The sequence below is a fragment of the Mastigoproctus giganteus genome, chromosome 2 (assembly GCF_048544385.1).
Source record: "Mastigoproctus giganteus isolate SK-2022 chromosome 2, ASM4854438v1, whole genome shotgun sequence".
Lineage (NCBI taxonomy): Eukaryota > Metazoa > Arthropoda > Arachnida > Uropygi > Thelyphonidae > Mastigoproctus > Mastigoproctus giganteus.
In genome coordinates, this window is record NC_143576.1 from 261,691 (window position 1) to 289,580 (window position 27,890).

Genomic DNA, 27,890 nt, shown 5'->3' on the forward strand with positions numbered 1-27,890 from the left:
TTGAAAAGCCAATTAGAGAGAAGGTAATGGTACAGCAAAAAATAATTAAGTAAAAATGATTAAATTAAAATAAGGAGTGATAGCCAACATCAGATATGGGTGGGTAATTTTGATTAAGGTCCAAAAAGGAGTAGATCAAATATAAATATAAAATTCAAATCTGATGTTAGCAATAAGTAAAAATTGATACATGATTAGGTACTTCATCGGGGAACTACACCCGGTCATGTATCAAGGACTGTGTTTATATACTTGTCCATATCTGTGGAGGATAAGCAAATTTAAGATAAAACTAAGTGAGGTCAAAAGAGGAGTAAAGTAATATATCTCTCACAAAATATGGACAAGGTAGTTGCAATGTGGTGTATGATTTATAGCAAAATAAATTGAAGTGAATTAAGAAGTATAGTGGTAATATTAAAATAGAAAAATAAAAAATAAAAATAAATGTTTATAGTGCAAACTAGAATGCAAAAATAAGTGGTTATAAACGAATGACGCTATTTAGAATAAATTTAATCAGAATATGTATATAATTTAAGGAGAATTTGTAGATAAAATTTAAGATTTAATGCAAGCAAACGGTATAAAGCAAGGAAGTGAACTGAGGATAGGGAAGGAATAAAAGTGTAAATAAAAAGGCGAAGATAGTGAGAGATTAAGGACAGCAGGAACGTTCGTATCACCCTCGTACTGCACTAACAGCTTTACAGGAAAAAGTAGAAGTATGAAGTATAAAGATAAAAAGTTAAGAAAAAGACGATATTAAAATTACTGGGCTAGCTGGGATCATAAACCCATCATTTTAGTAAAAACTGTGACTGTGGAAGAGTTAGTAGGAAAAAGAGACTAATACCAAATGGTTGCATGGTAAGAAGCCAAAAAATGGAGGGCTGTGAATAAAAACTGAAAAATAAAAAGAGCCAAAAAAAGAAACTGAAAACATTATGAAAAAGAGTTACTATGATTCGATGTACAGGCAGTTCTTGCTTTACGAATTTTCGCTTTACAAATTCCCGGGTTTACGAGATTTTTTCCCACCAAGTATCAACAAAATTGAAAATATGAACATTATTTGCAAAAAATGAATGTTAAACATTCATAAATACTGCATTCCAAACCATATGCGTAGCTATACAATATAGTGTACCCCGCTTTACAATATTAATGAGTTCCAGAAACACCATCATATCATGAAAATATGGTAATGTGAACCCAATAACAAATTGATTTTTGATAATTCATTTCAAGATCTCGGAAGTTGAAATTTTCGCTGTATAAGTAAGTAAGTAAGCTATTTATCTCTCTAAAATGTCATTTTTAAGGTCAATTTTTTAAGGTCACCTTAAAAATGACCATATAAAAGGTCATATAAAAGACCATATAAAAGGTCGTGAGCGTGGTTTGTAAATGGTATTAGTTACCAATTCAAATCACTAAAATGCACTACCCTTTCATCGTTATCATATGTTCCATTATAAGAATCAATTTTAAACTCCTTTGTACTATTTTTCTAAAGCACATTTCTGGAGGTCATGACCATAAAACAATAAACACAATTTGCACTTTCCGGTTTATTGGGCTTTTCTGTTACTGCAAGCAACTATAAACGGGTAGTAAACTCAATGTTATTGCATTTGTAAAAATACCGATTGCTGAAATTGTGTAGTTTTTTTATGTTATTATGGTGAAATGTGTTTCCCCTTTACTGAAATCTTCAATTGTATAAAAAACATAAATAAATTTTCAGAATCTTCTCTTCATTCCTTTTTTTTAAGCTTTGTAAACTTGTTACTCCACGTGAATCATATTAGCTGCATTTATGTATGCTATTAAAAAATGCTTATGCATGCAATCGTGAAATTTATAAAGAAAAGAGAAGTAATCTTGGAAACAAACGCCTCTTGAAACATTTTTGAAAAAGATGACTCCTTGTGCAACAAATCAACGAGTGCCGATCCAATAATGAGTGATCAACGAGTATACATGTAGTCAATGACGATGATGAAGATAAAATTCTCTAACTTTTGTAAGTCGTAAATAATTTCTCTATTATTATAATTTGCTTTATTTTACAGGCTACGTTTTCATTTCTTTCGATAAATCAATCATTGTTTAAACATAAGCTAATTAGCTAACTAATTTCATTGTTGAGAACGTAACCCCTATTTTTAACCTGATGTCTATGAAAAATATATTCCCGCTTTACGAGTTTTCGCTTTACAAGCGCGCATTAGGAACGAATTAACTCGTAAAGTCGAGAACTACCTGTATATCAAATTAATAACTGGAATTTTCAAGTAGTGCATAGCAGAAAGTTGAGGCCGGAAATAGTGAGAAAACATCGAGTTAGATTAATAAAAGAAGCTAAGGCAGTAACACATTAGAGTGAGCGCTTGGAGCTAATAATAATTTATAGTGAGAAGTCAGACTTGAAAGAAAGCTGTAAAAAAAAAGTAGAGTTAGTGACTACTATAGTTGTTTTTTTTTTTTGGGGCTTAGAGGGGAACAGGTATCCTGTGTGTTATCAGAAACTCAGCCTGAAACACTAATGGATCCACTATCTCTCTATTACAGAAGATTTAGGAGAAGTCGGTTGGCCTGCCTCCCTAAAATCCACTCATGCACACCTTCTCGATGGTAAGCCCTGTTATGTCAATTAGGTGCCAACGAACGTGTAGAGTGGTTCTCTTCAAGATGTCTGGTCAGCGTGAAGAGAAAAAGACCAAACCCTACAGCATATGACAGCACGACAAAACGAATGGCCCTCAGTCTCCAGCAGCTTTCGCTCTCCCTCTTACGGAAGCGAGAGGATCAGAGTGGAAGCAGAGGGTGCTAAGAATCTCTGGGTACGACCAGGCTGCCATGCACGGAAACTGAACTTGGCCTGTTATAACGTTAGATCACTCATCGGTGAAGACAGGATATTAGAGCTGGAAAAGGAATTAGAAAATGTGAATTGGAATATCATCGGTTTGGCTGAAACAAGAAGAAGAAATGAATCACTTATAAGTTTATCAAGTGGAAATCTGCTGTACACCAATGGAAACAGTGAAAGGAGTGAAGGTGGAGTTGAGTTTCTGGTCTATAAAGATTTTAAAAACAACATTTTGGAATTCAAAAGTACATCACCAAGGGTGTCAAGACTAATACTCAAGATTTCTAAGAGGTACAAGCTAAAGATTATAATGATTTATGCACCAACATCGAGCCATGATGATGAAGAGGTTGAAGAAATGTACACCCGAAATTGAGAGTCTTCTAGATGACTAGCAGAAAACCCACTACACTATTATTATGGGGAAATTCAATGCTAAGGTTGAAAACAGACAAAACAGTGCAGAAAGGGGAACTATAGGAAATTTTGGAATTGGCGAAAGAAATGAAAGAGGTGAAAGACTTGTGGAATTTGCAGAATCTCAAGGACTGTCAGTAATGATCATTTTTTTCAAGAAAAGGGTGAACAGAAAGTGGACATGGAAGAGTCCAAATGGATTAACTACTAATGAAATCAACTTCATCCTCACTAACAGAAGATATACTGTGATGGTTACTGTCCTGAATAAGGTAAATGTTGGAAGTGATCACAGAATGGTAAGATGTACACTTGATATAGATGTAGGAAAGGAAAAAACTGACTCGAATAAATAATACAAAGGTCTTTGAGATAACAGAAGAGGAGAAAAAGCAGTATGTACTGGAACTTAAGAACAAGTGTGAGCTTCTGCAGACTGCTCAGGACAAAGATATTGACGAGGAATATTACAAATTTCCGAAAGTGATAAAGCCCAAGAAACCTATAGGGAAAAAGAAATCCAAAGAAGAAAAAATTAGTCAAGAAACACTTGTCATGATGAACTGAAGACTACAAATGAAAACCAAGATAAACACTGAAAAGGAGAAAATTGAGTATACTGAGTTATGCAAAGCCATTAGAGACTCAGAGAGGACATAAGAAGATTTAACACAAGAAAAGTAGAACAAGCATTAAGGGAAAACAAAGGATTTAAATCAGCAGCCATGAGCAGTAATACAGAAAGACAAATGAAACTGAAACTGAAGAATAGCGATGGTGTACTTATAAACAGCAGAGAAGGCATAATTCAATTAGCAGAAGACTAGTATAGAGAATTATACAAGGAGCAGGGGAATGATGCCAGCAGTGGGGAAGATGGATTGCAAAGTAGCAACACATACGACATACCCAATATTCTTCCTGATGAGGTAGAACATGCATTGAAGAAAACGAAGAATCAGAAAGCCCCGGGGGAAGATGAAGTTATTGTAGAGTTGATAAAATTGGGAGGAAGAGACATAACACAAAAACCGGCAAGGCTCTTCACAAAGTGCATTAGAAAAGGTGTGACGCCTAAGCAGTGGAATAATGCAATCATAGTTTTGCTGCATAAGAAAGGAGACAAATCAAAAATTGGAAATTAGAGACCAATTAGCTTGTTATCCCACATCTACAAGTTGTTCACAAGGGTCATTACTAACAGATTAGAAAGAATACTTGATGAGAATCAACCGAAAGAGCAAGCTGGCTTTAGGACAGGATTCTCAACTATGGATCACCATCACGTAATATCACAGCTAATGGAGAAAGCAAATGAACATAAAACACCATTATGCCTGGCATTTGTGGATTATGAAAAGGCATTTGACTCCATACAGCATAAGGCAATGTTTCGGGCACTGAAAAGACAAGGCATAGATACCCCATATATTATGATTTTGAAGGCTACCTCCTTTATTAGACTAGACAAAGACAGTAGGAAATTTAAAATTGAGAAAGGAGTTCGACAAGGAGACACAATATCTCCGAAGCTGTTTACTGCTGCCCTTGAGGAAGCTTTCAGAAGATCAGACTGGTCGCAGAAAGGAGTCAACGTGAACGGAGAGTACCTAAACCATTTATAATTTTCAGATGACATTGCGGTCATAAGCCACGATCCCAAAGAATTAGAGGAAAATCTTAATCAGTTATGCACAGCTAGTAAGGATTTGGACTAAAGATGAATATGGCTAAAACAAAAGTAATGATGAACAAGTATGCCACAGAAAGGGAAATAATGATTGAAGGAGCAGTAATTGAAAAGGTGGAGTCATATACTTATCTGGGACAAGTTATTAGCTGTTATAATGATAAATGGCTGGAAGTCAAGAGAAGAATAAATTTTGGATGGATAGCATTCAGGAAATAGCCACATACTGAAGAACAATATCCCAGTTTGTCTGAAACGTAAAATAATGAACCAATGTATACTCCGCACCACGACTTATGGAAGTGAAACTTGGGCACTCACCAAAAGAATGGAAGAGAAGCTGAGAACTACACAGCGAATTATATATGGAACGAATTATATTGGGAATCAGACTGTTAGATAAGAAGAGAAACACATGGATTAGGCAGCAAACTGAAGTAAAGGACATTGTTATCAAAACTAAAGAACTAAAATGATCTTGGGCAGGACACATAGCTCGAAGACACGATGACAGATGGACTAAGAAAATAACAGAATGATATCCAAGAGGAGCTAGAAGAAAACCTGGAAGACAAAGGCGGAGATGGATAGATGAAATTCATGAGTTTGTAGGTAGTAAATGGATGGCCAGTGCTCAAAACAGAAGGAACTGGAAAGTTGCTGGAGAGGCCTTCATCCTGCAGTGGATTGAAAATGGCTGATGATGATGATGATGATGATGATAGTTGTTTTTTTAAAAAAATAAGTGCATAGAAATACATAAGTGAATTTGAGGTGAAGTGAATAGAAATACATAAGGGAAATACATAAGTGAATAAGAAATACATTAGATGAATTTGAGGTATTGCGGATATTGTTGGGCATTAAAGGCGGATATTGTTGGGATATCAGAGACGTGGTGTCACACAGATATAAGGAATGCAGAACTGGAATTTGGGGAGTACAACATCTACAGAAAGGATAGACAGGATAGGAAGGCAGAAGGAGTTATGCTATTAGTTCAGAAACACATAAAATCCAAGGAAGTGAAGCCAGTTGACATCGCTGGACAGTGCAGTGTCGAGTCAGTTTGGAGTGACATAAGCATTGGGAGATCAAAATTGAGAGTAGGAGTGAGGCATAGGCCTAATGACTCTGATCAGTATAATAAGAAACTGTACAGGGAAATAGAATTTGCCAGTAAATCAGAGAGTCTTATAATGGGAGATTTTTATTTCCCAGATATTGAATGGAATTTGTGGGTTGGTCACTCACACACTAGCAAGGCTTTTGTGGATTTATTGGATGATTGTTTTCTACGTCAGCATGTTCAGGAGGCAACTAGAGGAAGTAATACTCTTGATTTAATTATCAGTAGTGATTCTTCATGCTTGTTGTTTGTTTGTTATTTGGTTTTTAGAAGCATTAGCAACTAAAGCCATATTGTTCCGGGATATGCGGTGGTCATTCCTTGACCTTCCCGCATCTTCTGTATTTGGTGGTGAAGGGCTCGAACCCCGGTCTAATCAAGAAGCGTGTGCTACACACTACTGCTCCTGCCCACCTGGCTACGGAGGCGCCGATTCTTCATGCATTAAGAATCTGCAGATAGAGGAACCACTAGGTGATAGTGATCACATGTGCTGATGTGGAATTTAATCAAAGAGGTAACTACCATCAGGGGTAAAGGGAAGGGTTATTGCTTTCGTAAAGGCGACTACGATGGTTGAGACAGTATTTAAATTCTATACAGTGGGACCAACTGATCATGTTACCCACAGCAAATTCAAAATGGGAAGCATTCAAAGAACTTATCTTGGAAGCTACTAGGCTTTACATACCAACTAAGAAATATTGTTCAAGGTTTAGGCCTAAATGGATGTCAGATCAACTAATGAGTCTCTTGGTAGAGAAGAAAAATGCATGGGATACATATAAATTAACACGTGACACAGAAGCTTATGATAGATACAAGTTGATCTGTAACCAAGTTACAAAGGAGGTTAGGCAGGCGAAGGCAGATTAAGAGAAATCTTTGACAAGGGATGCAAAGAAAAACAGCAAAGAGTTCTTTACTTATGTAAACTCTAGAAGGAAGGGGATGAATCAGATTGGTCCACTTGATATCGATGGTTCAACTGTTGATGATCCTGCTCAGGTAGCTAACAAACTAAATGAATATTTTGCATCGACATTCACACATGAGGAGTTATTCAGTGAGGGGAATGCGAGAGGTGTATTCAACTCTGGCAGTAAGCTAGATAATCTTGTAATAACTGAGAGTAAAGTGCAGGAGAAATTGTTGAAGATAAACACAAGAAAGGCACCTGGGGTGGATGGGATCTATCCAGTTATATTAAAGGAGGCAGCAAAGGAAGTAAGCAAACCCTTAGCCATAATTATGAGAGAGCTTCCTTGGACTCAGGGGAGATACCAATAGACTGGAGATGTGCAAATGTGATCCCAATTCACAAAGGATGATCAAAGGCTGACACAAGTAAGTATAATTTTCCTGTTCCAGGAAAATAAATGGAGGCACTGGTTAAAGAAACACTGCAGGATCATCTAGACAAGACTTCAGTTATAGCACGGACACAGCATGATTTTGTTAGGGGGAAGTCTTGCCTGATTAATTTGATTGGATACTATTATGCAGTCACAAAATAACCGGATGTAGGGAATAACTTTAATATTATATACTTGGATCTTAGAAAGGCTTTTGATACTGTTGCACATGGAAAACTGCTGCACAAATTGGAGCAGTGTGGCATTGGAGGCAAATTGCTGCTGTGGATAAAGGGATGGTTGAGTGGGAGAAGATAGAGAGTGGTAATCAATGAACACTGCTCGTCGTGGACTAATGTTGTTAGTGGAGTCAAGGTTCAGTGTTGGGTCGATTGTTGTTTTCTGTATTTACAAATAATATTTATGATGGTATATCAAGCTTAATGTCCAAGTTTGCAGACGATACGAAGGTTGGCAGGGTTGCTAAGGACACAACTGAGGCTATGCTGCTGCAACATGATCTGGAAAGGTTGAGCAGATGGGCTGAGAGGTGCAAATGAAGTTTAACATTGACAAATGTAAAGTACTACATATGGGAAGGAGTAATCCCAGAGTAACGTATCAACTCTGTGGTACTACACTGACAGTGGAAGAAAATGAAAAGGACCTGGGGGTAATTGTGCAGGCAGATATGAAGTTCTCTGACAGTGCAGACGGGCTGCAACAGTAGCTCATGGTGTCTTATCAATGATATGCAGGAATTTTTCTAGCAGGGATAAGGAGGTGATTATTCCCTTGTATAAGGCAATGGTCAGGCCACACCTTGAGTACTGTATACTGGTCTGGAAGCCTCATTTCAAGAGGGATGTAGAGCTGCTGGAACGAGTACAGAGAAGGGAAAAAGATTAGTGAATGGAACAAAGGGTTGCTCTTACGAAGAAAGGCTTAAGTTTTGCAAATTACAGTGTCTGGAGACTAAGCACCGGCGAGGTGATCTGATAGAGGTGTATAAAGCCTTGAATGGTTTGAGCATGCTCAATGCTGATGGTATTCTGCCTCTTGCTCAGAATAATCACCTGAGAGGGTATAAATTCCAATTGAGGAAAGACGTAGGATAGATGTGTGGAAATTTGCCTTTAGCCAGCGGATAGTTGGTTGGGGAAACAGACTTCCATCCCTTGTTGTGGAAGTTGATAGCCTAAATAAATTTAAGGCTCAGCTGGACATGTATTTCGAACAAACGGAGGGGTGAAATGGAAATTTTTTTTATTTTGGCTGATGCTGCATAAGCTTGCTTCCTTGCATCATCATATGCCTCTACTAATGCTAAGTGAAACATTGGCCATTGGAAAGTATACATAGAGCAGAAAAAATATACAGCGGAAATTATATAGGGCAAATAGATAGCTGATAAATATATTTGTAATAATTAAATTCTGTAGTCAGAAATGTAGAAGGCAGTGCTTTTTTTGGGACGGTACGCAACGGTACGACGTACTGGCACCTTTACTAATAGTGACATTTGGATGCAGTGCACTCGAAATTTGTAATATTTCATAAATTTTTTTCACGTTTGTCTATTATTCAAATAAGCTTAAAATTATTTAACTAAATTTGCATTTTTCACTGTCTATTGTTAAGATATTTTCTATATAAAACTGTATAACCATTTTTATAATTCAAAATTGCTCAGTCGGACCTCTGTTTAATGAAGTCCTTTTATAGCGAATCATTTTGAATTCACCCTGGAAGTTACATTTAAAATACTTTCCAGTGAGCGAAGGAAATTTTCATATAGCGAACGGATTAGGAGAGAATTAACTCGGTACTCACTGTTCGCATTTCTGGCGTTCAGGCAATTAGTGCTGCTGCGAGAGCTAAAGGGTTAGTGGTTCCTAGTAAAACCTATCCGACGACCTGTCCCACATATGGAGAAGTCACGTAGGTCAACAGTGAGCAGATCAAGGGGTATTCGCAATTGGCTCTGGTTTACCTTCTACTGCAGTGGTGTCCAAATTTTTCCCGTACGGGAAAAAAGAATTTAAAAAAAAGGAAAAAAAAGAAAAAAAATTCAAATTTAAGCACTAGTAACAATATTGGTGATGAGAGAAGGAAAGCGAGGACAATGAAGGTATTAAACCTTCTAAACATGGATTGTTGGCATTTTGTGAAAATTACGTTAGAAAATTATCAATTAGGTTTCAGTTAAATGAAAAATACAATTCGTGGATTTTGGGAATACCTAATTGAAAAGATGGTTTCTGAAGAATGGAAGCATTTGATGGACGCTCTGAGTACGATACCAATTTCATCGAGTGAATGTGAACAAGGATTTTCACAAATGAATCTGATCGCCAGCCCAACCAGAGCTTCATTGATGACAAAAACAGTTTCTTCCCTACTGTTTCTTAAAATTGTAGGCCCACCACTGACCCGCTTCGATCCAGCAAAATATGTTGATTCGTGGCTGCTCCGGAAACGTCATTGAGAACAGACACACAAAGAGGAAGGAAAGAAGTCGGCATCGGGTGTCGGATGAGAACTTAATAAAAAGTTGGAATATTGTACAAAAACTTTATTATGAAATTATTTTTATTTATGTTATTTATTTTTACTTATTATTTTTAGGGTCCGTAGTCTAACAAAGGACCCTCTAGATGGCTGCAATGTCACTAGGCTGTCTGTATGTCCAGCCAGCCGTCTGTCACAGCATTGTATCTCTGGAACCACTCAACCTACTGACTAAATTTTGCACGGGTTTGTACATCATGTGGGCCAACATGATGCCATATTGATCATTGTTGACAAAAATTTGTTTGAGAAATGGGGGGTTGAAATGTGTGTGAGGGGGTAAAATGTTTTTGACAACCGTAGAAATTGACAACCATTGGAAAAAGCTCAAACGAGTAAAATATAATTTTAAAATATTTTTTAAATTAAAAATGGCAGCGCCAGACAGGAAAATGTGAGTAATTTTTGTGTCCCCCCACCTATATTTCTGTCGCTAATGGAGTTAAAAATTTAAAAATCACATTTGCAATACGTTATTCAATACTTTTCAAGAGAAAACTATTCCGATTGAAATCTATCATTTACTTTTTGTGTTACAATTTAAAAAAAAAAATTATTGGACTTCGATAGTGCATTTCTTTGTACTAAGTAACTCTCCTTTTGGTGACAAAAAGGTTGCTAAATAGCTAATAATTCTATAAAGGTCATTTATAAATTTTGCAATGAGAAGTATTTTTTTAACAATTTTCAAAGCTGGAGTTGTTCCGGCAAGGAGGTACTCAGAGGGCCAGTGTTGAGGCGGCGATGGTGAGGAAGTGCCTGCGCTGAGTCTTGCACGGCTCTCACCAGCCAGTCGCTTCTCCCACCCTTGTCATTCAAACTGGACTAGACAAAATGAGAAAACCGCAATGATTAAATGGAAATGACAAATGGTCTCTTTCCCCGGGCACCACTGAATGCTCTGCTGGTGTGGTGACCCTGAAAGGACTACCTAAATACAAGGACTGGAATGGACATCCTCTGAACCTTGGACGGTTGCCCTGAAAGCCGAGGAAGGCCGTCTGACAAACGAGGCTGGACATCTGTTCCAGTCTGCTTTTTCCCCCTTTCCAAGGTGAAGGGGGGGCGATGCTTTCACTGTCTACTCTCCCTCCTGCCACCCCACTTTTCCTTCGGGTGCGGCATGGGCATGCCCACTGAAAAACGAGGGACTGCCTTCCCTATCAGTCCCTTTCTTGTACTTCTACCCCCCCCCCCAGTCTTTTGCCTTCCCTTCCAAAACTTTTCCTATACAGCGTATTACCCCACATGTCCACATATAATACACCAAAATTACTGCCCGAACTATTAGACCTCTAGAGAAACACATTCAGCGAAAACCCCACTCTATGTTTAAACAAATCATATTATTAAGCAAACAGCAAATAAATTTTTTTTTTTTTTTTAGGTCCTAGCCACTGAAATCTCAGGAAAGTAAGTGGCAGGACCTGCCAGAGTACAATTACAATTAGTCTTATTGGTATACCCAGCCGGCATCCCGGTCGCTGGGTATGGTAACGTCGGGACCCACTAGGGGCCCGGCAGCTGACAGGCCAGATGAACAATGGGCACAATATACTACATTCTACATGACCCACACACTTTCAAACCTCTGGCATTGACAGGGCACTGTCACTCGATACAGAGAACGTACATGGAGATGGGAGAAATCCTGGGAGCCATTAGACCCTCAACATACCCAATACCCCATGTCATTCACAACAACTGGAAAGACTCAAATAGACAATGTTTTCATTAGTTCCACAGGTTTAGACCAAGCCGGGGTACTAGAAACTTTTTTCAGTTACCATAAAGCTCTCTATTTGAGATACTACACTAACAACTATTCGTGACTACGGACCCTTCATTCTGAGTGCCCAGCATTCAGTAGTTGACCGATTTATTTAATTATTTTACTCACATTTTACTTATTTTTTAATATACTTGAATAATAAATTTATGCTTAATAAACTGTGTTAATATACTAAATTTGTTGTTCTTATTCCAAAAAACATTACTACTAAAGTAATGATAAAGTAATTTTTCCTGATAGCAAAGAATGAGTACCGGCATCTATTTTTTTATAAAAAATAGCACTGGTAGAAGGTATTTGGAAAATAAAAAGAATAGTCCAAAAATAAAATAAAAATACATATTTCATAATAGTAGTGTCAAGTCCAGTAGATTAAAAAGTAATAAAATGACTGATAAGGGTTCCAGTTTTAAAAAAAAAAAGGGCATATAGAACGAATGTAGGGAAAAATTAATTGACAGAAGAGAAAATGGCAAAGTTATTATGCATCTAAAACTGTAGATTGCTTAAGTAAAGTGTATTTAAAGTAGACAAAAATATTTTAAAATCCTAGTTAGAAATGTTCACATATATCAAATTGAACAGTTTATATATCCAATGGCGAATGAGGAATATGACAACAATTTTTTTTTTTAGATTGTAACAATATTTTTCATTGTTCACTACCCTGAGTATAGTACCACACAGTTCATACGTTACTCTGGGGTTACTGCTACCCATATGAAGTACTTTATATTTGTCAATGTTAAACTTCGGTTGCCACTTCTCAACCTATCTGCTCAACTTTTCTAGATAATGTTACAGAAGTGTACTGTCATTTACAACACTGCCAACCTTTGTTGGTTATTTGGTTTTTTTTTTTAGGAGCATTAGCAACTAAGGCCATATTGCTCCGGGATATGCGGTGGTCATTCCCTGAATGACCTTTCCGCATCCTCCGTATTTGGTGGTGACGGGCTCGAACCCCGGTCTAATCAAGAAGCGTGTGCTACGCACTGCTGCTCCTTCCCACCTGGCTACGGAGGCGCCGCCAACCTTTGTATCATCTGCAAATTGGACATTAACCCTGATATAACTTCAACAATATCATTGTTGAAGTTATATCAGGGTTAATATCATTGATAAATACAGAAAACAAAAAGCCCAACACCGAACCCTGGGGACTCCACTTATAACGTTAGGCCACAAACAGCGGTGTCCATTGATTACCACTCTATGTGTTCTCCCACTCAACCATCCCTTTATCCATTGCAGCAACTTGACATTAATGGCATACTGTTCCAGTTTATACAGTAGTCTTCCAACAGTATCAAAAGCTTTCCTAAAATACAAGTATATGATATCAAAATTATTTTCTGCATCCAGTTCCTTTGTGACCACATCGCCAATTAAATTTTTCAGACAAGGCTTCCTCTTAACAAACCCATACTGTGTCTGAGCTATAACTGCAGTTTTACCTAGATTAGCAGTTCCCAACCAGTGGTTCATGAGCCCCTGAGGGTTCGCAAAAGTGTTCCAGGGGTTCGCACTAAAAATTCTGTAATGGCATCTGCTTAGATTTACAGGTCTCAGGTGTAGCTAGTAAGGTTTTACCCCCCAGAAAACAGACAAATCTACCACAGAACACAGCAGAGTAGATGAATTTAATTATTCAGGTGGCTTAAAAATAATAGTTTATTTTATTTTTTGGTTAGATTTACATAGATATATTATTGTAAGAATAATATATCTATGTAAATAATAATTGGATATGTAAACTACAAAATATAACTAATAATAAACAATAAAGAAAAATAATATTAAATACAAAGTAAACAACTGCCAAAGAAAGAAACCATATCTCCCACAGTTCCTTATAATTGATATACTATATTACAGTATATCATGTTAAATAAATATGTTTTCAATACTAAATTATTTTTTTCAATCTCAAGGATCATTATTTATGTACAGGTACTTTTTTTTAGAACCTATAGTACTTAGTACTGTGCATGGGTTGAAAGTTGAAAAGATGAAAGAAGATACTTGTTGACATTACATTTTAACTTCTGTAAATTGTAATTTTCAGGAAATATGTATGAAGGAAGGTTGTTCAGAAAACAGAAGTTGAATGAATAAATGAGGAAGAAGAAAAGTTGATTCGGTGAGTTTTAAGTTGGAGAGAGAGAGAGAGAGAGAGAGAGAGAGAGAGAGAGAGAGAGAGAGAGAGAGAGAGAGAGAGAGAATTATAGAAGCAAATTCAGAAGAACAGTGCCCATGGAAGCATCTGTAGAAAAGGCATGCAGCAGAAACAGAAAGTCTATGAGACAGAGAGTGGAGACTGTTAGAAATGAGTCATTAATTAACCTAACCGCCCTCTTCTGAAAGGAATCTAGAAGCCTGAGAGAGGTTCTGGGGGCACCGCCCAAGATGTGGGAAAAATATTCCGTGGTAGGCCGAATTTGCGATTTCTACAGAGTCAACTGTTTGGAAAAAAACTAACGCCTATGGCGAAAGAGAAAGCCCAGTTTTTTAGATGCAGAGGAAGCAATATTTGTAATGTGCTTATGCCAAGAGAAATTAGAAGTCAGGATAATTACCAAGATCTCGCCTAGAAATCGGAGCCGCAGGACTGAGTTTTAGAAGGATTGAAATTAAGTTTTCTTTGCCCCACTGAAGAATTACCTGGTGATCAGCATTTGAGGATTTGGCACTGGATACTCGAGAAGTTGAAGCTGTTTGACCAGGCGAGGTTTCTCAAACTGGAAGGTGAAATGCAATGTGCTATCGGCAGAAAAACTATGGATTAGGATTTCCGGTTAATGGTTGTTGTTGTGGTGTTTTTTTTTGGTGCAAGGGCAACTTAGGCCATATATTGCACCTCCCAAATCAATTGACTTTACATACGGGAACTGCTTGTACAGCAGTTAAAAACGATCATACACTTTAATTTGTTTTAAATAGAGAAATAATTCAGAGAGATTTGCATCTTTACCTATGATGCTATTGAGAGACAGAGGTTGTTGCAGATCTGAGATGGAACTAAAAGCCATTCGTCGGGCGTTGTTAAACAAGCTACATTCGACAAGTACATGTTTTACTGTAAGTGGCTGCCAGCAGTTTGCACATTGAGGAGGATCATTCCCTGTAAGAAGAGAGAGATGTGTGAGGTGAGTGTGATCTATTCGGATTCTGGCTAAGATTACTTCTTCTTTTCTATTTTTACAAAGGCTAGAAGTCCATAATTGTGGTTCAGATTTTATTTGAAATAGCTTGTTATTCGTTTACAATTTCCACAGAGAACATGCATGTCCATTGTTCCATGCATGTTCTCTGTATTTTGTGTCTATAATCAGGATATGGGACTAGATCGTTTGTTGAGGCTATATTAGAAGGATGCTTTGCAGCATCATCTGCACATTCATTTCCTGGAATACCACTGTGGCCTGGGACCCAAGAAAAGATAACAGTTTGTTTATGCTCATGAAGCTGCATCAGCTTATGTTTTATGAGTTTTAATAAAGGATTGGTAGGTGAGGAAATGCCTTTCAAAGCTAAAATAGCACTTTGTGAATCAGTATATATGATACTTTTATTTATTGACAGCAGTGAGATATTTTTCAGAGCAAGCTTAATGGCATGAAGCTCAGCGGTATAACTGCTACATTCGACTGGAAGTGAAAATGAGATAGTTGAATTAGGGAAGGCAGCAGCTGCACCCACTTGATTGTTAGACTTTGAACCATCAGTATAGATCTTGGTGAATTCGGGGTACTTTTGTGTACGATCATAATGTAGTTGTTGGATGTTAATCTTTGCTATGGAACTTTTACCCCATTGCTCAAGGTATTCATGAGAAGAAAGTGTGAGAGTAGACCACGGGGATCTGGATCTTTTGATTCTCTCAGGATGTTATCAAATTGGATGTTCCAGCTTTCTGCTAGAATCTGCAGTCTGATACCAGCAGGCTGAATTGTTCTGGGTTTATTTGTATAGTGGATTTTCCACAGAGAATCATGCATGAGTGGCCAAACAGGATGAGTAGGCAGGCTTTAATTTTAGCTGAGTAATTCATCAGCAACGTTTTTCTTCTGATGCTAAGTGGAGGTTCGTGAGCCTCAACGTAAAGACTTTGAACCGGTGATGTTCTGTATGCACCTAGGGCTATCCTAAGAGACGAATGTTGGATGGGCGCAAGACGCGCTAAGGTGCTTTCCCTAGCTGAGTCATAAACAGGTGCTCTGTAGTCTAGCCGAGATCTAATTAGGGACTTATACAAGTGGAGCAGGGTATAGCGATCTGCACCCCAGGATGTACTGGAGATTACCTGGAGTATATTCATTTTCCTTGCGCAAGAGGTTCTTAGATATTTTATGTGATCCTGGAAATTTAATTTCTTATCAAAAATTAGCCCTAGGAGACGAATACTGTTCACGATTGGTATAGGGTGGTTGGCCAAGTGCAACTCAGGTTCAGGATGCATTCTGTGCTTTGTGCAGAAATGTATGGCTGTTGATTTGTGGCTTGACAGTCTGTATTCATTTTGTGCCATCCATAATTCAACGTTGTTTATGGATATTTGTAGATGCCTCAAGATATAGTTCATATTCTGGGAATGGCAGGATATGGTAAGGTCAGCCGCACAGAGATATGAGTCAACGGTGTTTGGAATGCAGTTTGTAATATTGTTTATTCGTAATGAGAACAGAGTGGCACTAAGAACAGAGCCCTGTGGGACTCCTTCTTCTTGTATACAAAGGGTACTAGGAAAGTTTTGCAATACAGCTTTGTTTATTTAATTTTTTCAAAGTAATTTCCTCTACATTCAATACACCTCTCCATCCTCCGAAACCAATCTTTAAACCAGTTCTGCCAAGTTTCACTAGGGAGTAAAGCACACTCGTTTTCCCAAGCCCGTAGAAGGTCCTCATCACTGGAAAACCGCCTCCCTTTTAGCTTCATTTTCACATGCGGGAACAGTGCAAAGTCGCAGGGAGCAAGGTCTGGACTGTAGGGAGGGTGCTCGAGAAGTTTCAGTCCTGTCGTGGTCAAATATTCGGTGCAGGCTTTGGCGCGGTGAGCTGCAGCATTATCGTGATGGAGGTACCAGGTGTCCATTCTTGACTTTGGCCGCAGGTTCTTCATAGATCCAATGACTTTAGGCAGGCATTGTTCAGTATACCACTTAGCTGTGACTGTCTTCTGCGTGTCCAAAACGACACGTTCCACAATTCCACTCGATTTGAAAAATACAGCTGTCATTTTCTTCTTTACAGATCGGGATTTTCTGACAATTACGGGTGTGTTGTCATCATCAAAGACCCAAACTTTGTTTTGAGCCTTGGTCGGCAAATCGTAATAGTACAGCCAAGTCTCGTCACCTGTCACGATGTTGTTCACATACCGAGATTGTCCCTTATCAAACTTTTTTAACATCTCCCGGCACCAAGTCACACGTCGTGTCATCTGCTCTTCAGTCAGTTGATGCGGCACCCAGAGAGAACAAAGTTTCTTCACGTGCAAATGATCTTGCAGAATCGAACGAATTGCTGGTGCATTTAGGCCCAAAGTATCCTCTATCTGTTGGTAGGTCACTCGCCTGTTTTCGTAAAGCATTTTCCTCACAGCAGTAACGTTTTCCTCCGTAACTGACGTTCGTGGCCTTCCCGGCCTCTCAGAATCCTCCAGAGTGAAATTTCCCCTTTGGAATTCTCTGTACCACCTGAATATCGTTGTACGACGTGGACAATCATCATCTAGTGCAAGAGTCATTTCTTCTAAGCACTGGTCTATGGTTAAACCACGCACGAAATTATACCGCAAAACTGTCCTTATCTCATTTCGTGACCACGATGCCATCGCAAGCACTTTACACTCTCACTACTAATGAATAACTGAGCCCATCGACTTGGCGCGGCGGCTACTATGCACGTATGAACATGTCTCAACATGCAGCAACAAGCAGCTTCTTGTGATTCATTGTTGCGTCATATTGCAAAACTTTCCTAGTACCCTTTGTATATGTTTGAGATAAAACCTGCCGGTACTTAACTTGGAAAGACCTGTGTCGAAGAAAGCTTTGAATAAAATATGGTAAGTGCCCTCTCATATGAATAGAATGGAGATCTCTTAGGATGCCATATTGCCATGTGGTATCAAAAGTCTTCTCTATATCAAGGCATATCATGACGAGATGTTGATTTCTAATGAATGCATTCCTCATGATTGATTCAGCTTTTGTCATGAGGTCTAGGGATGAGCTATTCTTTCGAAAACCAAACTGATTATTAGTGATTATGTTTCAGGATTCAAGATACCATGTGAGACGATGGTGAACCATTTTTCCCAAAGTCTTACTCAAGCAGCTGGTAAGAGAAATTGGTCTATAATTGTGTGGAATCGAGTGATCTTTTTCAGGTTTCAGTATAGCTATTATATAAGAATGTTGCCAGGAGGTCAGGAATATATGTTCTGAGAACATCCGATTGTAAAGTTTAAGCAATAAAGATAGTGATTTCTGATTGAGATGTTGAAGCATTATATAGTAAATTTCGTCAGGGCCAGGAGCACTGTTTCTTGAGGTATATATAGCTTCTTTCAGTTCAGATATTGTTAATAGTTGGTTATAGGGTAAATGGCATGTAGCTTTGAAGTTCAGTTTCCTTTTCTCATTTCCGGCTTTAATTTTTTGGAAAGACTGTTGATATGTGCTTGAGGCAGATAATTCACAGAACACAGTTCCTAAGGCATTGGCAATCTCTCCAGGAGAGATCTCCTTCCCATTCCAGTTAATAATAGGAGATGATGATACATGATATTTTCTACTTAGCTTCTTTCTTTTTTCCCAGATTATTCGGGTATCAGTATCTTTGTTGATTGAGGAGGTAAATTTTACCCATGAATCTTTTTTGGCCTTTCACCGGATGAAACGAGCTTTGGCTCTCAGTTTCTTGTAGTTAATAAGGTTGGCAGTGGTGGGATATTTGCGGAAGGTATTCCATGCTGCATTTTTTTCCTTTTTCGCTTTATTGCAATCACCATTCCACCAGTGATTGGTATGCCAATGGTTTCTTATTTGAGACTTTGGGATGGCGGCTGTTGCAGCTGTTAGTATCTGCTTTGTAATATATTTGGTGGCGGCGTCAATAGGAAAAGACATAATGATATCCTCATCAAAAGATACATGGTAATTTTTGTCCAGTTTGCTTTGGAAAATTTCCATTGAGTTTTTGTTTGTGTTTGTTTGAAATGGGTGGTTTGAATGCTACGAATCAGCAGAAAGTGATCGCTGTTTAGAGGATTATCGTGTACTGTCCACTCTATGGTTGGGAACAGGATCGGAGAGCAAATTGAGAGATCGATAGCAGTGCTTGACCCAGTAGGAAAATGGATGTAGGTGGGTAAGCCAGTGTTCAACAGTGTCAGATTCTCTCTATCAAGTAGCATTTCAATAAGTTTGCCACGTCCATCTGAGACCAGTGAACCCCACAATGGATGATGTCCATTAAAATTGCCTAATAGACAGATCAGAGATGGTAATTGAGAAATAAGGTTTTCCACATCCTGAAATGTGCATGGATGGTTTGGCGGAAGATATATCGAGACCACTGTCAATGAGATACCGATAACTATACGTGTAGCAACAGCTTCTAATGGTGTTTTCAAAGGAATGTGCCTGGAAGGGACTCTTGATTCCACAAGTACAGCTACTCCTCCATAAGGGCTGTTAGTTTCAGATCGATCTTTTCTGAAGATGGTATAATTTTTGACTGAAACGGAGATTTTTGGTGTTAAATTTGTTTCTTGTAAGCACATAGCAGCAGGTTTGAAAAGGTGAATTAATTCATAAATATCGTTAATACTGCTGCGAAAACTTCTGCAATTCCACTGTATGATCTGTTCCATTATTTAGTTCTGTGGGTGGAAGTTGAGTCTGTCTGTTTTTTGTGGGTGGCTTGTTTACCTCTTTCGAGTTTTGATTTTTCTTTTCTTGAAAAATTAGGGCATTCTGAGTCATTGCTTTTTCCATATCTCCATTTGCATGTATTTCAAGCAGATCTTGGTTAGTTATGTCATCTGTGTCCATGCTTGATATATGAGATTTCTTTGCCTCAACAGGATCTGATTTCTGTAAATTATCTACTGCTTGACAATGGGGGAGGTCTCTGGGATGGAACTGTTAGTGGTGTATTACTGCATTGGTCTACTATGTTTGGTGGAGATGGATGTTCGACCGAGAGGACTAACCGAGCCCAGTTGGAGATCGATGTGTCTGGAGGAATGGTCACTTCAGTCTGACATGCTACTGATTGGTGACTGTGAGTAACAGAAGCAGAGGTGTGTTTTGGCATACATAATTTTACTTGTTTTCTTGCCTCTTGATAGGAAACCTTATTTTCAATTTTATATTTTTGTATTTTTTTCCCCAACTTCCAGAGGTCACAGTCTTTGGAATAAGCGGGATGGTTGCCTTTGCAATTTGGACACTGTGGAGTTGTTGCCTTACATTCTGTTTGTGTATGAGTTTTACACCCACAGTTTGCACAAGTTGCATCTCCACGGCATGCTATCTGGGAATGGCCAAATTTCTGGCATTTAAAACAGCTTAGAGGGTTCGGGATATAGGGCCGAACGTGACAGTTTAAATATCCTGCCTTGACTGAAGATGGTAGGTTTGGAGAACTGAATGTTAAAGTTATACTCCAGGTAGGGACTAAATTGCCATCTTTTCGGATCATGATCCTTTTTGCTTGAGTGACGTTTTGTTCTTTAAGTTCTTGAACTATTTCATCTTCGGGGACGTTCAATAAATCCCATTCAGTGATCACTCCCTTTGAAGAATTGAGGGTGGTGTGTGGTGTGATTTGAACTGGGATTCCACTCAAGGATGTCAGACATAGTAGTAGCTCAGAGTGTCTAGAATTGGTGGTCTCTATTAACAAATCTCCGGATTGAAGACGTTTCACCATTTTTGATGAACCTGCAGCATGTTCGAGGCATCTCTGAATGGTGAAGGGGGAGAGCTTGCTGACAGGTTGTGTTGACAGAGAATGTATAATCAGGAAGGCTGGTAATTCCTGTCTGCCAGTGTCTTTCTTCATTCTCTTTGAGATGAGGAGTCATGGTCAGTGTCGTGTGTGTCATTTAATTGAGAGCTCTTCGGCTCTAAGTGTGGAAAATCATTTGTTTCCATCTCTGCTCCTTTTAGCCCCGGGGGTTGTCTTATCCCCAAGGTTACCGGCCAAGATACGTGGAGGCAGGAGCGGTGCCACCAGTGACCAAGCGGTTGTAGAAGTTAGTTGTTTGTTATTAGTAAAATATATATACCAAATAAAGAAAGGTTGTTTTCCTTTCTGTGTTCTTACTTGATACTTTAAGCACAGAACCACTGGAAGTAAATGAAATAGAAAAAGACACTAGAAAACAAATAAAACTTTTTCTTTAATAAGGGCACTCTATAAATCGCTGAGAAAATCGCTTGTCACTATCGCTTGGCACTCGGGGCCTCTGGTTAATGGAAGAAGGTCATGAATATACAAGAGGAAAGGAGTGGGAGAAAGAACTGAACCTTGGGGAACACCAGCATTAGTGGAGAAGTTAGAAGACAGAGAGCCATCTACATCAGCCACAGTGAGTGGCCCGAAGGAAAACTGGATACCCAGTTGCAAAAAACAGCTGGCAAACCACAGGATGGAAGCTTATTTAGGAGACCTTTATGCTAAACACGATCAAAGCCTTTGAAATGTCAAGAGCAATGGCTTGAGTTTCACCAAACTTTTCCATTGAATTCGTCCACAAATCACCAGTGGAACGACAATGACAGAATGCATACTGGTGATTGTTGATCAGATGAAAGATTTTCAGATAGTTTAAGAGCTGGTGGTTAATTGATTTCTACAGTACTTTGGAAATGGTAGATGTAATCGCAATGGGACGATAATTGAATGGAAGGGGTTTGTCACCCTTTTTAGGAACTGGCTGGATATGAAGAAATTTCCAAGCATAAGGAAACACACCTTTCGAATAAGAAATTGAAAAAGGCAGCAAAGACCAGGAGTAAGTTCAGGAGCACAGGTTTTGAGAACAAGTGGAGAAATACCATCCATCAGATTCATCAAAATCCTTCTGACAACTCTTTAGCGGAAGACCAGAGGGAATGGTTTGAGGTGATTTATCAAGATCATCAAAACATGAGTTGGAAGAAAAATAGGATGTTAGCAGGTCAGCTTTATCTTTGGCTGATGTGGAAACAGAACCATATGGTTTTGTCAGAGGTGGAACAGAGATGGGCAAAAATTTCGGCCAATAGATTTGGCAAGAGACCAGAATGCTCGGCTACAATTAGAGAAAGAAGCAAGTTTTCTACTCTTGGCCTGTTTGAAATCTAGTTTGGACTAATTAATAACTGCTTTACAAAGTATAAATAATACTTAATAATAGTTTTTATTATTACGCAATGTCGCTTATAAAACCTAGTATTGGAAATATTTTATAATAAAAATTCAGAAATATTATACGATTTCAGAGAATATAGGCTTAGTGGTTCGCATTAAAAATATTATATTGAAAGGGGTGCGCATTAAAAAATATTACGTTGAAAAGGGTTTGTGAGTCAAAAAAGGTTGGGAACCACTGATCTAGATGATTCTGCAGTGCTTCTTTAACCAGTAGCTCCATTATTTTCCCTGGAACAGAAGTTAAACTAACAGGTCTGTAATTAATCGTGTCACCCTTTAATGCTCCTTTGTGAACTGGGGACATATTTACACACCTCCAGTCCATGGGGAGCTCCTCTGAGTCCAAGAAAGCTTTCATAATGCTTTCATAATTATGGCTAAGGGTTTGCTTACTTCCTTTGCTGCTTCCTTCAATATAACTGGATAAATTCCATCCACCCCAGGTGCCTTTCTTACGTTCAATTTCAACAATTTCTCCTCCAGTTTACTCTCAATTATTACAAGATTATCAGAGGTTATTAAACTCTTGTAATAATCTCAATATTACATGAGTTTAATACACTTCTGGCATTCCCCTCCCTGAATAACTCCTCATGTGTGAATGTAGATGCAAAATACGCATTCAGTCTATTAGCTACCTCAGCATGATCATCAACAATCATAACCATTGATATCAAGTGGACCAATCTGATTCATCCCCTACCTTATAGAGTTTATGTAAATAAAGAAGTCTTTGCTGTTTTTCTTTGCATCCTTTGCTGAAGATTTTTCATAATTTGCCTTCGCTTTTCTAACCTCCTTTGTGATTTGATTACAGACTATCTTATATCTACCATGGTCTTCTGTGTCACCTGATAATTTATATGTATCCCATGCATTTTTCTTCTCTGCTACAAGTCTCATTAGTTCATCTGACAACCATTTAGGCCTAAACCTTGAACAGTATTTCTTAGTTGGGACAAAAAGCCTTGCAGCTTCCAAGATTACTACCTTGAATGCTTCCCATTTAAAATTTACTGTTGGTAACATCATCAGTTGATCCCATTGTATAGAATTTAAAAACTGTCTGAGACCACTGTAGTCATCTTTAAGAAAGCAAAAACCCTTCCCTTTACCTCTGACGGTAGTTACATCTTTAAGTAAATCCCACATCAGTACAATGTGATCACTGCCATCTAGTGGTTCCTTTATCTGCAGATTCTTAATCCATGAATAATCGCTGTTGATTAGTCATGCTAGGTGTTCCATGCCAAAAACTGGCATCCCGCCATATTATAAAATATCATACTTAAAGACATAGATACATGAATCTACCACCCATTTCTACTTAAACCAGTAGAAGACATTGCTAAGAACTGCAACCCCATTAAACACCATCATGTGCATGTGTGGCAACAGCTGAAAAAAAAAAACTGAACCTTTCAGTGCCTGTACCCAAGAATCAAAAGAGCAGTTCTGCAAAGGCAGCAATTTCACTGAGACCCCAAGATGGATCTCCTCTTGGACTGAGAGAACAATGCTACATCAAACAGCAATTTGAAGATTATGAAGACAAAATTAATTAGTATTTGTAAGGCCAATGATGCAAGAAAGCAGAACTTTCTGCATCAGCCAAAATAAAATAAAATAAAAATAATATAACAAAACAATATTCATACTATTTCCATTCCCACAAGGTACGGAGGATGCGGAAAGGTCAGGGAATGACCACCACATATTCCCGGAGCAATATGGCCTTAGTTGCTAATGCTCCTAAAAACCAAAACAACAACAACCCACAATGTAACCATTCAATATCACTTTGAACTTGGGTGAGACACTTCTCCTAGCACATTAGGAAGACACTTATTCTAGTGTTTGACAACCTGCTGCCCAAAAATGAACTTCATGAAATCCAGTTTTCTGTTATTCCCTACAATTTTATATTTGAATAGTTCTTATCTGATCTAATTGGGAGAAAATACCTTCCTCATCCACTGTTTTATAAATCTCAGTCAAATCTCCCTTAGATGTCAAACCTTTCACTCCATACCCTCTTAGCTGTTTTTCATATAGGCATCGATTTATACTCACAAATCTGGTCGCCCTTCTCTGAACCCTCTACAGAAGAAGCATTATGCTTTTTTCTTTTTTTTTAAGGTGGAGTCTGCAGACCTGAATGCAATACTCCATTTGTGGCCTAACCATAATCTTGTATACTGGATACTATGCAATTCTCTGTCACATCCCTGCCAATCATCAACTGACACTAGTTTTACATTATACAGTGGGAATTTCTGAACTGGCATCTACAAAATATTTACCTTATCTGAACTAACACAACTTTTCTTCTGCAGGGGTACTGCTATATCACTGTAGAATAGCTTTGGAGTCTTGTAGATACTGTTCTGTGCCACATCAGTGCAGCCCTGGTAGCCCACCTTACCTGTGCATGGCAATGATACATAATCAAAATATCCTAAATAATGAAATTTGTGTGTTCAAAGTAAAGCTTATTCATAATGAATATTACAGTGAATGCAGAAATATTTACTACTTACTTTGGTTGAAATTATTTTGTGAGGATACAAAGGTCTATCATTGCTATCCACTACAGCTTCCTCAAGTTTCAGCATATTATAAAGTGTATTTCCAGTCACCTATAATATTTAAAGTTTGTTAAATTCCCTATATAAAATTTTCACAAAAATCAGGCATGTATAAAATAAAATCCAGTGCAAAAACAATTTTCAGGGATATATATAAATATTTTGTTTATTTGTTCAATTATATATCATGAGTCATACCATAAATAAATCTAAACTTGTTTGAATTCAAAATACAAGGTGCATCCAAAAATATTGTAGGAAGAACATTAGTATTAGCCACTATGTAAATAAATAACAGCTTTTGTTATGGAGTCTCACAAGAATAAAAAAAAGTTTGCCTTCATTCATTTTAGAATCCCATCTCAGGTGACACTGGGTTCTACAGGACAATTTTATAATTGTGCTATACAGTGAGATTAAGATCTTTCTATCTATACAAACAAATGTTTGATGTACAAGGTGCTATCAAAATGTTCCCAAAATTTGAATGTTGCACGGGAACTATGTCTAGCACTGACTTGTGGAGCTAGGTAACACTGCATGCATCCTTTGTGAATCAGTCTGCCACGTGGCGTTGGACCGGATAGAGTCATTGAATATTTATGCACAGTTCTTTGGTGATGCATTTTGTGTAGTTTGCAATTGTTGCGACGGCTGATTGAGAGAGCAACATGCTTCCATCAAGTTTTGTTTCCTTCTTAATGATACAACAGCAAAAACCCATTAGAAGTTGAAACAAGCTTTGGGTGACAATGTTTGAGCACCACCCGGGAAAATGTCGGAAAAGTTTGGGCGGTGATCTGTGACGACCACAGGTGGATGATCTGCGACATTTGTGGCATTGTAGGACTATCATACGGCACGTCAGCAGATTTTGTGAGACGAGTTGAACACGAGAAGGATTGCAGCCAAGCGTGTGCCACGATTACTGAATGAAGACAAAAAGCAGCATCGCATGGAAGTTAGCAGAGATCTTAAAGAACAGGCCAGGAGTGATCAAAACTCCTTTCTATGGTCGTCACTGGCAATGAGAGTTGGGTATATGGGTATGACCCAGAAACTAAGCAACAATCATCCCAGTGGAAGAGCCCATCTTCACCATAACCGAAAGTCCAACAAGTGAGGAGCAATGTGAAGTCCATGCTGATCTGTTTTTTGGACATTGACGGGTTTATCCATAAGGAATTTGTCTCTCCTGGCCATACTGTCAAAGCAAAGTTCTACTGCAATGTCTTGAGGTTGCTAAGGAAAGCTGTCAGGAGGAAACATCCACAGAAGTGGCATACAAAGAACTGGGTCTATCATGACAATGCCCACACATCTCTTGCTGTGCGGCAATGACAATTGTCCCCCACCCCTTTATTCGCAAGACTTAGCCCCCTGCAACTTCTTCCTAAGAATGAAAATAAAGCTAAAGGGTTGAAGATTTGACAGCTTAGAGGATATCCAAACTGAATCGCAGACAGTGCTGAACACTATGACGAAGGACTTTCAGGATGCATTCAAATCATGAGAGAAGCACTGGGATCGGTGTTTATGCTCTCAAGGAGACTACTTCAAAGGTGATGGTATTGAATAAGACCTAGAGCAATGGTTTCAACCTTTTTTTAATAACTGCACCCCTAAATAATTTATTTTATTTTGCAGCACCCCACTCAATTTTCTGCCTGTTAGATCCGATTCTCTCTCTGTATGTATGTATATATATAAATAATATTAAAAATATGTTATATGATATTTATTACAATAATATAATTATAAAAATTACATTTCATAATATCATAATACAAATTATATATATATTATATAATTTTATTCTTTATATAGAGGTACTAAGTAAACATCAATTATAGATCACCACAAAATTAAAAAGATACTATACACCTTTTTATAATGAAATAAACATATAAATTTAAAAATATATTAATAAGTAACTTAAGCCCAAATTACGTGGCACCCCTGGAATGTTGTTGTGGCACCCAGGTTGAAAACCACTGATCTAGGGCGAGTCTAATTTATTTTATAAATACATTTCGGGAACTTTTGGGTAGCACCTCTTATAATAATGTATCATTAACTATGGTGTCCTGTTAATGATACATCAGATTCATCTTTAAAAATTCTAAACCACCTGTGAGCTGTGCTATATGGAAGTATCATTCACTGTAAGCCTCTTTTAACATTTCATATGCTTCAGCTGATGTTTTTCTTGAGACAGAAACAAAATTTGAGAGCAGCATGTCACAATGGATGTGACACATTCCTTGTGTCACATCCATTGTTACGCAGGCAAAACTGAACAAGCAAAAATTTGACAGACTACCATGCATGCAAGTCAGCTGCAAAGTTGCTATGAAATGCAGCTTGGTTTGGTCTTAAATTTCTCAGCTCACCTAGAAATAGCAAGCAGTACAGTTATTCATGAAAAATTACGATCATTCTTTACTGAACAGTTCTTGTAGCTGCCAATTTTCTGACCATCCTTGAAGCCTTTCCAAGTGATCCTGAAGAAATGCTGCTTGGCAATGATCATTAACTACTATCCCAACCTTTACAGATTTTGACATCATGCAGACTTCCATTAATCACACCTTCTGCCACCTTGTGATTCACTCACGAGCTGGAGATAATTATGACATCATGGGAGATAATTATGACATTATACTATCTATTTTATCAAAGCATTTGATTCTATCTTTCAAGAGTGGTTATCAAAATAGCTAAACAGATTAGTTAAACATGATTTTTCCTTAACAAAAGAATGCTGTGCATCTTTCAGAATTCAAATTTTGGCTACATATCCCTGTATTTTATGTCTCTAGACCTGATCATCACCCACAAACCAGACGATATTGTAAGACTGAAAGTACAAAAAGCATTAGCAAACAGTGATCATGCAATTCTTAGTTGGAAAATAAAGAGGTTACAGTTGTTAAAGGTGGAAGCATGGGTTTTAATTTCAAAAAAGGGGCCTATTTTAAGATGCTACATGGCTACTATCAGTTAGGCAGTTAGCAGGGGGGGATGAAAACAT

The 27,890-nt window shown here is 38.0% G+C and overlaps 1 protein-coding gene across 1 annotated transcript in view; it reads right to left on the reverse strand.

Moving 5' to 3' along the window:
- Nucleotides 1–27,890, reverse strand: part of LOC150089109 (spliceosome-associated protein CWC27 homolog) — a 334,415-nt gene that overhangs the window by 209,528 nt on the left and 96,997 nt on the right. The window contains exon 4 of the mRNA XM_090390329.1: nt 24,809–24,907. Within this exon, the coding sequence (XP_090246455.1) occupies nt 24,809–24,907 (99 nt within the window). The remainder of the gene's footprint in view (nt 1–24,808; nt 24,908–27,890) is intronic.